General features: G+C 42.3%; 1 protein-coding gene across 2 annotated transcripts in view; it reads left to right on the top strand.

Moving 5' to 3' along the window:
* Positions 1-13714, top strand: part of si:ch73-72b7.1 (netrin receptor UNC5C) — a 313017-nt gene extending 299303 nt beyond the window's left edge. For both annotated transcript variants that reach the window (XM_036979369.1, XM_036979368.1), the window contains 2 exons: positions 9226-9407; positions 11146-13714. In XM_036979369.1, coding sequence (XP_036835264.1) covers positions 9226-9407; positions 11146-11290 — 327 coding nt within the window. In that variant the 3' untranslated portion in view covers positions 11291-13714. The remainder of the gene's footprint in view (positions 1-9225; positions 9408-11145) is intronic.

Here is a 13714-nt window from a genome sequence, read left to right as displayed (position 1 = left end):
CACTCCAGACCTAGACACTCCGGACCTAGACACTCCACACCTAGGCACTCCAGACCTAGACACTCCAGACCTAGACACTCCAGACCTAGACACTCCAGACCTAGACACTCCAGACCTAGACACTCCAGACCTAGACACTCCAGACCTAGACCATCTCTGACTACACTCCAGACCTAGACACTCCAGACCTAGACACTCCAGACCTAGACACTCCAGACCTAGACACTCCAGACCTAGACCATCTCTGACTACACTCCAGACCTAGACACTCCAGACGTAGACACTCCAGACGTAGACACTCCAGACGTAGACACTCCAGACCTAGACACTCCAGACCTAGACACTCCAGACCTAGACACTCCAGACCTAGTTCCAAATACTATTTGAAATATTTAGAATACTTTATTAAACGTTTGCTTTAGGCTGCCTGGAGTGCAGGATGAGACGAGTTTCCTCGTGTGCTTGCGACCCGGTTGGTTCCATTGTGCCAGGCAAGCTCAATCAAGCCCAGCTGAAGGATTTATGAGATTTAAAACTGTATTTGAACCCAGATTTGTATACGACTATCTGGCTAATATTCTCATCTCCATACCACACTCTGAGTAATATTGTAATCTCAAATCAAATCAAATTGTATTGGTCACATACACGTGTTTAGCAGATGTTATTATGGGGGTAGCAATAAGTAACATCTAACAGTTTCACAACATGTACATAATACACACATCTAAGTAAAGGAATGGAATTAAGAATATATAAATATATGGACGAGCAATGTCAGAGCGGCATAGACTAAGATACAGTAGGATAGAATACAGTATATACATATGAGATGAGTAATACAAGATATGTAAACATTATTAAAGTGACTAGTGTTCCAAGTGGCCAGGGATTTCTGGTCTATGTCTATAGGCAGCAGCCTCTAATGCGCTAGTGATGGCTATTTAACAGTCGGATGGCTTTGTGATAGATGCTGTTTTTCAGTCTTTTTATTTATTTTTTTATTATTTCACCTTTATTTAACCAGGTAGGCTAGTTGAGAACATCTTTATTTAACCAGGTAGGCCAGTTGAGAACATCTTTATTTAACCAGGTAGGCTAGTTGAGAACACCTTTATTTAACCAGGTAGGCTAGTTGAGAACACCTTTATTTAACCAGGTAGGCTAGTTGAGAACATCTTTATTTAACCAGGTAGGCTAGTTGAGAACACCTTTATTTAACCAGGTAGGCTAGTTGAGAACACCTTTATTTAACCAGGTAGGCTAGTTGAGAACACCTTTATTTAACCAGGTAGGCTAGTTGAGAACACCTTTATTTAACCAGGTAGGCTAGTTGAGAACACCTTTATTTAACCAGGTAGGCTAGTTGAGAACACCTTTATTTAACCAGGTAGGCTAGTTGAGAACACCTTTATTTAACCAGGTAGGCTAGTTGAGAACACCTTTATTTAACCAGGTAGGTCAGTTGAGAACAAGATCTCATTTACAACTGCGACCTGGCCAAGATAAAGCAAAGCAGTGCGACACAAACAACAACACAGAGTTACACATGGAATAAACAAGCGTACAGTCAATAACACAATAGAAAAAAAGAAAGTCTATATACAGTGTGTGCAAATGGCGTGAGGAGGTAAGGCAATAAATAGGCCATAGTAGCAAAGTCATTTCAATTTAGCAGATTAATACTGGAGTGATAAATGAGCAGATGATGATGTGCAAGTAGAGATACTGGTGTGCAAAAGAGCAGAAAAGTAAATAAAAACAATTTGGGAATGAGGTAGGTAGATTGGGTGGGCTATTTACAGATGGACTATGTACAGCTGCAGCGATCGGTTAGCTGCTCAGATAGCTGATGTTTAAAGTTAGTGAGGGAAATATAAGTCTCCTGATTCAGCGCGTGCTACGCGTGGGTGTTGTTATCGTGACCAATGAGCTGAGAAAAGGTGGAGCTTTACCTAGCATAGACTTATAGATGTCCTGGAGCCAGTGGGTCTGGCAACGAATATGTAGCGAGGGCCACTTGGGTACATTTGTACCCAAGCACACTTGGGTACATTTGTAAACTATGCTTAGTTTAACCCTAACCTTGCCCCGAACTGCTGCTCTTATGGGTCAGAATATAATGATGTAATTACGTGTCGAAAGTCTCCGATGGGGTATCTCCTCGTGGCCCGAGTTACGACTTCTCCTCTGATGGCCACACTTCTGTTGTTACCGGGTGTCAACTCTCTGATTGTCCACACGATGTCAGTGTCCTTTCTCGTAGTGGTCGGTTTCCTCACCCTTGTTCTGAAAGGGGGTCTTCTGAGGCCAGCCAGCCATGTAGCTCAGGGCTCCAGGTCTAGGTGTAGGAATGAAAGCAGTGTAGACACGATTCCTTGGAGAGTGGTAACCAGGTGGTCCTGCTTGAATTCACCCTCTTAGACTCAGCTACTCATCGGTAGCATAGATTGTTAAAAGGTTCCTTTATCTTGTTGAACCTGGTGTTGCATTTTGTTGCTGTTGACTACTCAGACCTTGGCTGCTTGGTCTCCTAGTCAGGATGTTCATTCTTAACTCACATGTTTTACACCCTCGGATCAGAAATGGACGCCTTCAGGGCAAGTTCTCTGGGCGGAACTAGTTACGAGGCAAGGTCTGGATTTTACTCAGATCCAATTTAGACAACTAACTTCACATTTCATCTTTACAAAAACATTCTCTTTTATCTGGACATTTTCCACACAACGTCCAGTATGTAAACATCAGGTAAATATTCAAGTTGCAATGTTTTTGTTATAACGTTGTCATTTAACTTTTAATAACATAACAAAAACGACATTCATTTTCATATTCCATCTATCGTCATTACTACCATTTTGGCTGACGAAACATATTGTCCCAAAGTCCATTTATTGAATGTTACTGTTTTGAGGTAGGTTCTTCATAGCTCTCGATCTCTCCCCCTCTGGTGGGTGTGAGAGATGTCTCTTGTAGGAGTGTGGTCAATGGTAACCTGACCAGACCAGTGTTTTTGCTGAAGTTTACTATAGTATTCACCACTACAGTCATGTCCACAACAACACTACAGTGAATACTAAATAAAATACAAATGAAAAACCATGTTTTTAATGTCACATACAAAGGATAGATGCAGTGAAATGTGTTGTTTTACAGGGTATATTTTTCAGCCATAGTAGAGCACATTTAAATGCCTTTCACAAGGACACATCAACAGAGTTTTAACCTTGCCGGGTCTGGAATTCAAACCAGCGACCTTTTGATGACAGGCCCAATGCTCTAACCTCTAGGCTACCTGCCGCCCTACAGTCATGTCCACAAAAATACTACAGTAAATACTATGTTATCAATATAGTAATACTACATTATTTCAACCATAGTATACTATAGTATTTTTTTCATATGCTTTGTCAGTCTAAATTCTAGCATATAAGCAGACAACACCTGTAGAGAGACGAGAGTTGATATGTTGATGAGGGTATATTCATCAACACACTTAATATCTATGTTGAGGGCCTGTTAGTGTGACTATGAGGGGTTGGTTGTACAGTGCCGTGAAAAAGTATTTGCCTCCTTTCTGATTTTCCAAATTTTTGCATATTTTTTTATATTTAATGTTATCAAATCTTCAACAAAACCTATTATTAGGTAAAGGGAACCTGAGTTTACAAATAACTAAAACAAATTATACTTATTTTATTTATTTAATGAACAGTTTAATCTGCTGTTTGTCCCCATCTGCTGTTGTCCCCATCTGCTGTTGACCCCATCTGCTGTTGACCCCATCTGCTGTTGACCCCATCTGCTGTTGACCCCATCTGCTGTTAACTTCCCTTTTGTCGTACTTGTGCTGGTGTCTGCCTGTTTTTCTGTCGCTGTGTAAAAGCCCTTGTGTGGTCCAGGCTGGGTATCAAACAAAGCTATTTTGATCAATCTGCTTGTCTTTCAGACAGCGTAAGAAGTGCTGTTTCACTAAGGGCTAAGTAGACTTGTAACACAAATAATTCGTATCAACAGAGTTTATTTTCCAGTTCACATCAATGATCCCTTTTCTTTTTTAGTAGAATTGCTGTTTTGGCAGTTAGAGGAAAGAGCAGAGCTCTTCAATTCATCAGGAAAAGCATTTATAATCAGGCAGAGTGGCCGACTGGGATGAAAACAGGAATTATGGGACAATTCCTCCCAGAAAGACATGCAATGTTGTATGTGTTTGTGCGTGCGTGCTTGTGTACTTGTGTAAGTGTGTGGGAGAGAGAGAACAACAGCCAGATGCAGTATAGAGAGGCTTCAGTGGAGAACAGGCACCATTTTTGGATAGGAACGGATGTAGGAGGAGGAGGAGGAGGAGGAGGAGGAGGAGGAGGAGACACCCTAGCATGTTCACGAGGGTAGTTATTTAACATATTTATTATTCCCTGCTTTAAATGCCCGCTGTGGGGCTTTTCTATTCGCCTGCTGTTTGAGTACAGTATCAGCCAGCACACTCACACACACATCCATACACACTCACACACCTTCGCACGCACGCATGCACTCACAGACGTATACACACACACAAACAAACACACACATACATTCATGTTTCATACACATCACAACTGCTGCTACCAGATTTACTATTGCTAATATTGCACAGTTTAAGGACTTGCCCCCCCCCCACCCCCCTAATCCCCCCTTTCTCGGATACATGTCTAAATATTGGACAATAAATTGTGCCTTCCTGTATTAAACGCTGAACTGTTTATTATATTCTACTGCCATGTCTGTTGTATCATTAGAGGTTGAAGCAGAGAAGCTGCCGTATCCCTATGGCATTTGTTCCCGTTCATTATTGTCATTATTATGTTCCTCTTTCTGCCATTTCGGTGAAAATATTCCGATTTCCATGAGATGAAAAGGCCCAGGACTATGCGAATATAGCAACTTGGTAAAGGCCCAGGACTATGTGAATATAGCAACTTGGTAAAGGCCCAAGGGGCACACCCTCTGATGCAATACCATGCCAATTGGCCACATGGTTGGTGGTATAACAAGTGATTGAAAATGCTGACTTTGTAAGGTCAGCCACGCACCCCGTGTGATCTAGAGTAATGACATTCAGTCCGGAGGCACCGAATGACCAATATTTGCAAAACTTGATATATGGCATCTACAGTGCCTTGCGAAAGTATTCGGCCCCCTTGAACTTTGCGACCTTTTGCCACATTTCAGGCTTCAAACATAAAGATATAAAACTGTATTTTTTTGTGAAGAATCAACAACAAGTGGGACACAATCATGAAGTGGAACGACATTTATTGGATATTTCAAACTTTTTTAACAAACCAAAAACTGAAAAATTGGGCGTGCAAAATTATTCAGCCCCTTTACTTTCAGTGCAGCAAACTCTCTCCAGACGTTCAGTGAGGATCTCTGAATGATCCAATGTTGACCTAAATGACTAATGATGATAAATACAATCCACTTGTGTGTAATCAAGTCTCCGTATAAATGCACCTGCACTGTGATAGTCTCAGAGGTCCGTTAAAAGCGCAGAGAGCATCATGAAGAACAAGGAACACACCAGGCAGGTCCGAGATACTGTTGTGAAGAAGTTTAAAGCTGGATTTGGATACAAAAATATTTCCCAAGCTTTAAACATCCCAAGGAGCACTGTGCAAGCGATAATATTGAAATGGAAGGAGTATCAGACCACTGCAAATCTACCAAGACCTGGCCATCCCTCTAAACTTTCAGCTCATACAAGGAGAAGACTGATCAGAGATGCAGCCAAGAGGCCCGTGATCACTCTGGATGAACTGCAGAGATCTACAGCTGAGGTGGGAGACTCTGTCCATAGAACAACAATCAGTCGTATATTGCACAAATCTGGCCTTTATGGAAGAGTGGCAAGAAGAAAGCCATTTCTTAAAGATATCCATAAAAAGTGTTGTTTAAAGTTTGCCACAAGCCACCTGGGAGACACACCAAACATGTGGAAGAAGGTGCTCTGGTCAGATGAAACCAAAATTGAACTTTTTGGCAACAATGCAAAACGTTATGTTTGGCGTAAAAGCAACACAGCTGAACACACCATCCCCACTGTCAAACATGGTGGTGGCAGCATCATGGTTTGGGCCTGCTTTTCTTCAGCAGGGACAGGGAAGATGGTTCAAATTGATGGGAAGATGGATGGAGCCAGATACAGGACCATTCTGGAAGAAAACCTGATGGAGTCTGCAAAAGACCTGAGACTGGGACGGAGATTTGTCTTCCAACAAGACAATGATCCAAAACATAAAGCAAAATCTACAATGGAATGGTTCAAAAATAAACATATCCAGGTGTTAGAATGGCCAAGTCAAAGTCCAGACCTGAATCCAATCGAGAATCTGTGGAAAGAACTGAAAACTGCTGTTCACAAATGCTCTCCATCCAACCTCACTGAGCTCGAGCTGTTTTGCAAGGAGGAATGGGAAAACAATTTAAGTCTCTCGATGTGCAAAACTGATAGAGACATACCCCAAGCGACTTACAGCTGTAATCGCAGCAAAAGGTGGAGCTACAAAGTATTAACTTAAGGGGGCTGAATAATTTTGCACGCCCAATTTTTCAGTTTTTGATTCGTTAAAAAAGTTTGAAATATCCAATAAATGTCGTTCCACTTCATGATTGTGTCCCGCTTGTTGTTGATTCTTCACAAAAAATACAGTTTTATATCTTTATGTTTGAAGCCTGAAATGTGGCAAAAGGTCGCAAAGTTCAAGGGGGCCGAATACTTTCGCAAGGCACTGTATATGCATGTAAATCAGTCACGGATAAACAGTGTCAAGGCTTAACATATGCAAGCACATTCATATCGACCACACAGTGACGATATAACAGGCACATTTTTTATATACCTGTATCTTCATCTGTCTGACTCTGAGTGATGGAATTTGGCACACATGCTCAAGGATATAGCTAACCTGTAAAATATGATTGAGGTTGGCCACAATGTGGCGCTGTTGGGCAGAGAAAAAAAACAATATGTGAACGAACACCTGCTCTTCGAACATCTCAGTCCAAAATAATGGGCATTAATATGGAGTTATTACAGCCTCCACTCTTCTGGGAAGGCTTTCCACTAGATGTTGAAGCATTGCTGCAGGGACTTGCTTCCATTCAGCCCCAAACATTAGTGAGGTCGGGCAGTGATGTGGGGCGATTGGGCTCGGCTCGCAGCCAACGTTCCAATTAATTCCAAAGGTGTTCGATGGGGTTGAGGTCAGGGCTCTGTGCAGGCCAGTCAAGTTCTTCCACACAAACCATTCTGTATGGACCTTGCTTTGTGCACTGGGGCATTGACATGTTGAAACAGGAAAGGGCCTTCCCCAAACGGTTGCCACAAAGTTGGAAGTACAGAATCGTCTAGAACGCCATTCTAGGCTGTAGCGTTAAGATTTCCCTTCACTAGAACTAAGGGGCCTAGCCAAACCATGAAAAACTGTCCCAGACCATTATTCCTCCACCACCAAACTTTACAGTAGGCACCATGTATTCGGGCAGGTAGCGTTCTCCTGGCATCCGACAAACCCAAAGACGGTAAAGCGTGATTCATCACTATGGGATCCGACAAATGCCAGACGGTAAAGCGTGATTCATCACTCTGGAGAACGCATTTCCACTTCTCCAGAGTCCAATGGCGGTGTACTTTACACCACTCCAGCCGGAGCTTGGCGTTGCACATGGTGATCTTAGGCTTGTGTGTGGCTGCTCGGGCCATGGAAACCCATTTCAAGAAGCTCCCGACAAACAGTTATTGTGCTGATGCTGCTTCCAGACACAGTTTGGAACTCTGTAGTGAGTGAAGCAACCGAGGACAGACGATTTTTACACGCTACACGCTTCAGCACTCGGCGGGCTTGTTCTGCAAGCTTGTGTGGCCTGCCGTTGTTGCTCCTAGACGTTTCCACTTCACAATAACAGCACTTCCAGTTTTTGCAGGTGCAGAAATTTGACGAACTGACTTGTTTGAAAGGTGGCATCCTATGACGGTGCCATGTTGAAAGTCACGGAGTTCTTCAGTAAGGCCATTCTACTGCCAATGTTTGTCTATTTTTTCTAGGTTGTTATGTTTCTATGTGTTTGGCCTAGTATTGTTCTCAATCAGAGGCAGGTGTCGTTCGTTGTCTCTGATTGAGAATCATACTTAGGTAGCCTGTTTTCCCCACTTGAGTTGTGGGTGTTTAATTTCTGTTTAGTGTCTGTTCACCTGGCAGAACTGTTTCGTTTTCTCTTCGTTATTATTTTGTGTAGTGTTCAGTTTGTTCAATTAAAACATGACGAACACTTACCACGCTGCATTTTGGTCCTCCTCTCCTTCCACCAACGACAAGTGTTACAATGTGGTCCATTGTGGCTCAGTTGGTAGTGCATGGTGCTTGCAACGCCAGGGTTGTGGGTTTGATTCCCGCTGGGGGTCTACTAAAGGAAAATGTCTGCACTCACTACTGTAAGTCGCTCTGGATAAGAGCGTCTGCTAAAGTGATGTAAACTTACAACACAAGCAGTCGTTTTGTTCTTCTATCCTCATGGAGACCTAAAATGTATTTCCATTCAAAATCCTATTTTCCCTAAACCTAACCCAATCACCTTAACCTAACCTTAACACGTAACCCTAAACCTAACCCAATCACCTTAACCTAACCTTAACACGTAACCCTAAACCTAACCCAATCACCTTAACCTAACCTTAACACGTAACCCTAAACCTAACCCAATCACCTTAACCTAACCTTAACATGTAACCCTAAACCTAACCCAATCACCTTAACCTAACCTTAACATGTAACCCTAAACCTAACCCAATCACCTTAACCTAACCTTAACACGTAACCCTAAACCTAACCCAATCACCTTAACCTAACCTTAACACGTAACCCTAAACCTAACCCAATCACCTTAACCTAACCTTAACACGTAACCCTAAACCTAACCTAACCCAATCACCTTAACCTAACCTTAACACGTAACCCTAAACCTAACTCCTAACCCTAAAGATAACAAGTAAACCCTAATTGCAACCCTAACCCCTAAGCTTTAAATAACCTTCGTCTTCATGGGGACATGTTGTTTAACTATCCTTGTGAGGACTTTGGGGTCCCCAAAAGCATAGAAGAACCCCCCGACCCCCCCCCCCCCCTCAGCCCTGTCATCACACAGCTAACACTCTTTGTTTGTCTATCTGTCTGTCCTCCATCTCAGGATACCCAGAACATTGACACGTCTCTCATGGACCCGGCTAGCAACATCACCACCCTGGTGGGGCTCAACGCCTTCCGTATCCCTCTCTCCATCAGACAGAAGCTCTGTGGCAGCCTTGACGCGCCCCAGACCAGAGGATCCAATGACTGGAGGATGCTGGCCCACAAACTCAACCTGGACAGGTCAGAGGGAACAGCACAGCACATACAGCGGCTTCAGGAAGTATAGCACACCCGTGACTTATTCCACATTTTGTTGTGTTGCAGCCTGAATTTAAAATGGATTAAACTGAGATGTTGTCACTGGCCTACTTTACCCCATATTGTCAACGTGGAATTATGTTCTTCAAAATTTTCACAAATTAATTCAAACTTAAAAGCTGAAATGTCTTGAGTCAATAAATATCCAACCCCTTTGTTATGGCAAACCATATTTTCAAGTATGGTGGTGGCTGCATCATGTTATGGGTATGCTTGTTATCGGCAATGACTAGGGAGTTTTTTTAGGATGAAAGGAAACGGAATAGAGCTAAGCACAGGCAAAATCCTAGAGGGAAACCTGGTTCAATCTGCTTTCCAACAGATACTGGGATACAAATTCACCTTTCATCAGGACAATAGCCAAATATACACCGGAGTTGTTTACCAAGACAACATTGAATGTTCCTGAGTGGCGTAGTTAGAGTTTTGACTTAAATCGTCTTGAAAATCTTTGGCACGACTTGAAAATGTCTGTTCAAAAAATGATTAACAACTAGACAGAGCTTGAAGAATTAAAAACATTATGATATGCAAATATTGTACAATCTAGGTGTGCAACGATCTTAATAAAGACAACGACTCACAGCTGTAATTGCAGGTGATTCTAACATGTATTGACTCAGGGGTGTGGATACTTATATAAATTATATATTTCTGGATTTCATTTTCAATACATTTCAATTCAGGCTGTAAAACAACAAATTGTGGAATATGTCAAGGGGTATGAATACTTTCTGAAGGCACTGTACATACATACAGCTTCCCATACCCCAATCCTAACCTTAACCTTTATTGGGGGAAATGCAAAACTGACTCTAGATCAGTGTAACTAGGGCAACTAGTAGGGCAACTTCACCCTACACCCTTGCACACCACCTTATAAATACACAATGATGCCACATCCTCACCACCAACATCATCCATGATTGTGGTGACCCTTGCCTATGTAGGCCAGCTATGACTGTCCTCGAGTGGGTTAATCCGATAAGAAGCAGTGGTTAGCAAGACATCAGACATAGACCCATGTTTATCACCAAGATACATTTTTAGATTAAGACAGCAGACACACAAGTGGATGGAGAGAGTGAGACAAGCGAGCAACAGAAGATGAGGAAGGGAGGGAGGAAGGGAGAGCAGGCAGAAGCGGGGTCCTAAAGGCAAGCCTCTCCCCCCTCCTCTCTGACTGTGCACTGGGGGGGGAAGGCAGAGGCTGCTTAAGTTTGTTCACATCTAAGCAACCTCCTCCTCATCCTTAAGTTAGTTCACGTCTAAGCAGGAGCATCCTCATCCTTTAGTTAGTTCACATCTAAGCAGGAGCAGCCTCATCAAGTTAGTCACGTCTAAGCAGAAGCAGCCTCATCCTTAATTTAGTTCACATCTAAGCAGGAGCATCCTCATCCTTAAGTTAGTTCACATCTAAGCAGGAGCAGCCTCATCAAGTTAGTCACGTCTAAGCAGGAGCATCCTCATCCTTAAGTTAGTCCACGTCTAAGCAGGAACATCTTCATCCTTAAGTTAGTTAACGTCTAAGCAGGAGCAGTCTCATCCTTAAGCAGAGGGGTGGAGAGAGAACTGCTCTAAAGATGGCTGCATTATGGTGTTGCACAAGAACGTGACCCTGTTTTTTTTTACCACAAAGGTGTCTCTTGTTGTCTCTCAGGTATCTGAACTATTTTGCCACCAAGTCCAGTCCCACAGGGGTGATCTTGGACCTGTGGGAGGCCCAACACTTCCCAGACGGGAACCTCAACAGACTGGCTGCCGTGCTGGAGGAGATGGGTCGCCACGACAGCCTGGTCCCATGACGACGGAGCACTGACACCCGAGGACCGGACCAGGGGCCATCTGAGTGTGTCTGAGTCACGGACACCGACGGACACAAACAGACCAACGCACAGACAGACAATGTCCTGACTGTCACCCATGGCAATGGGCGGGACAAAAAAAAACCTGTGTGTCTGGGAGAAATTAGTGAGCAAAAAGACCTTGTTGTTGATGTGTGATCCGAGTCGTTCTCTTTGCTGTGATTATTTTGTATTGGGGGACAACAGAAAGAAAACAAATCCTGGAGATCCCATTGTTATCCTTGGCTGTGCGTTCCTTGGTACAGTCTGCTTTTCTTTATACAGTTTCCTAGGAAACGGTCTATTCTGCTGTCCATATATGTGGATGATTTCCTACTTCAGACTTTACTAACGTATGTAGGCTACTCAGTAACTGTCGCTCAGTCAGAATAGGGAGACAGACAGGAAGTGAAAAGGGACAAATATTGAAGTGGAGTCCTTGGAATAATGCAGTCCATTTTATCCGCACCACCAATACTACCCATACATTGGTTCTGTTGATTACATTTAGCTTGTGTTGATTTCCCTGAATATGTTTAATCATGATTTTAATTTCAGGATTCAAGGTGTGGTGAAGAAACTCTTATGTCTTGCTACCCTTTTGTCTAATTTGTTTCGTTGTGGTTTTGTTGATCTCTAGCGCCATCCTGTGGCCTTTGGAAAAATAACAACATCTATCTTATAATCGTGTCTGAACCGTGTAAATACATGAATAACAAGTACATTCTAATGGCATTATACTATTGCTTTATTGTTAATCATTATTCATTTGTATTGTGATTTATTTTCAGTTAGAGCTGTGAACTGTAGGGAGGGGGCTAGCTAACACATTAGCTGTGTTGTTCGAAATTGCCTATTTTGCAGAACAACTGTGCATTTGAGCACTGGCCGCTTTTGTTGGGGATAAATGTGCAGAGAATTATTGAGGTCAAGCATATCTGGGTCTTACTGATAGAGAATAAAGTGGGTGTGGGTGGGGACTGGAGTACGGTGAAGTTACCCCTAGACACTGATCTTGGGTCAGTTTTGCATTTCCCCGACTAATGGTTAAGGTTATGATTGGAGGAGTCAAAGCTGTACCTAGGGGAAACGTCACCCTGGAGCGGGTGGGACTGCCTGTTTCTGCTCTTGAGTTACACCATATCAAACTGATCTGAGACCAGAGCGGAGAGGCCAATACGGTAACATGGAGAAAAGATGCAATGAATTGTGGACATAAAAGCCTCAGTTGCATTAAGTTGGACTGCCTTATTTTTTCCAACTTATACAGGTACATAGTTGAATATGGCAATGGCTATTTGACTAGCTATGTTCTACATTCTGTCCTTCATTATCTCCCTTGATGTCATTCAAAAGAGGAGTTTGATTTGGGTTTCGAAGAAAATAAAAATCTTTACCATAGAATAACTAGTTTGGCATGACAATGAGTTGATTTGATAGCATACGACGATCTGGGGACCCAGGCTATATAATAAAATACATGCAATGACTACATACAACTTTTAATATCAACATAGGTGTTAGATAATAGTCTGTCCCACATCGTATTACGATACTTACAGTATGCATTTCTTCAATGTCAAAATGTGGGGCTCAAAACAACTCTTTAGAATGGAAGACAAAGCTGCACATGGAGCTGTTTGTGTAGATGTGGAGAACCTGCTCAGCTATAGCGCAGACAAAGTTTCAGGAAGGGTAAAATAGAAGCCAATAACAAACTGAACCGTGAATACGTGGACTACAGGGACGCAGAGGATCATAGTTTGAAAAGCGCTCACACTTGCAGCCTGTTTCAACATGTCCACATTGCCACATATGGGCCACATGTTCCACAACGCATTAACAGGGTGAATGCTGAAAGAATTAAAAAGGGATATTTTTTCATGAAGAAAGAAAAGAGTGCATGTTGACCAACAAAGTGAAATATACAACACAGGGATGTTAATGTCACAGCCTGCGTTAGAAGATATCAAAGTATGTAAATGTTTTATGATGTACAGAATACCACTGTCAAATACATTTTGGGCTGTTTCAGTACAGTATATAAAAAGAACAGTACAGTTAGATACTAGTTTGTATGTTTACCAGTTTGGTTTATTTTGTTTTTGGTAAAAGCTGTGTCTACTATGCAAACTTGGCATCCTTTACAAACAAATGATATTAATAGAGCTGTGCTAGTAAGTGCATTTTATTTTATTATCTGATAAAAAATGATTAATGATATAATTTGTGTTAGTGTAGTGAGGTTGTCGTCCACTCTAGTTTGGCTTCCTGACGCCGCCGCTGACTCTCCCAAAACGCTTGCATCTCCTCAGTTTCTGTACAAAGTGTAAGAAAGAATTTTTAAGACTGTTAATAAATTATATTTATAAGCAACGCTGAAAA

The sequence above is a fragment of the Oncorhynchus mykiss genome, chromosome 6 (genome assembly GCF_013265735.2).
Source record: "Oncorhynchus mykiss isolate Arlee chromosome 6, USDA_OmykA_1.1, whole genome shotgun sequence".
Classification (NCBI taxonomy): domain Eukaryota; kingdom Metazoa; phylum Chordata; class Actinopteri; order Salmoniformes; family Salmonidae; genus Oncorhynchus; species Oncorhynchus mykiss.
Note: the sequence above shows the minus strand (reverse complement) of the source record. Positions and strands in the feature narration are given on the sequence as shown.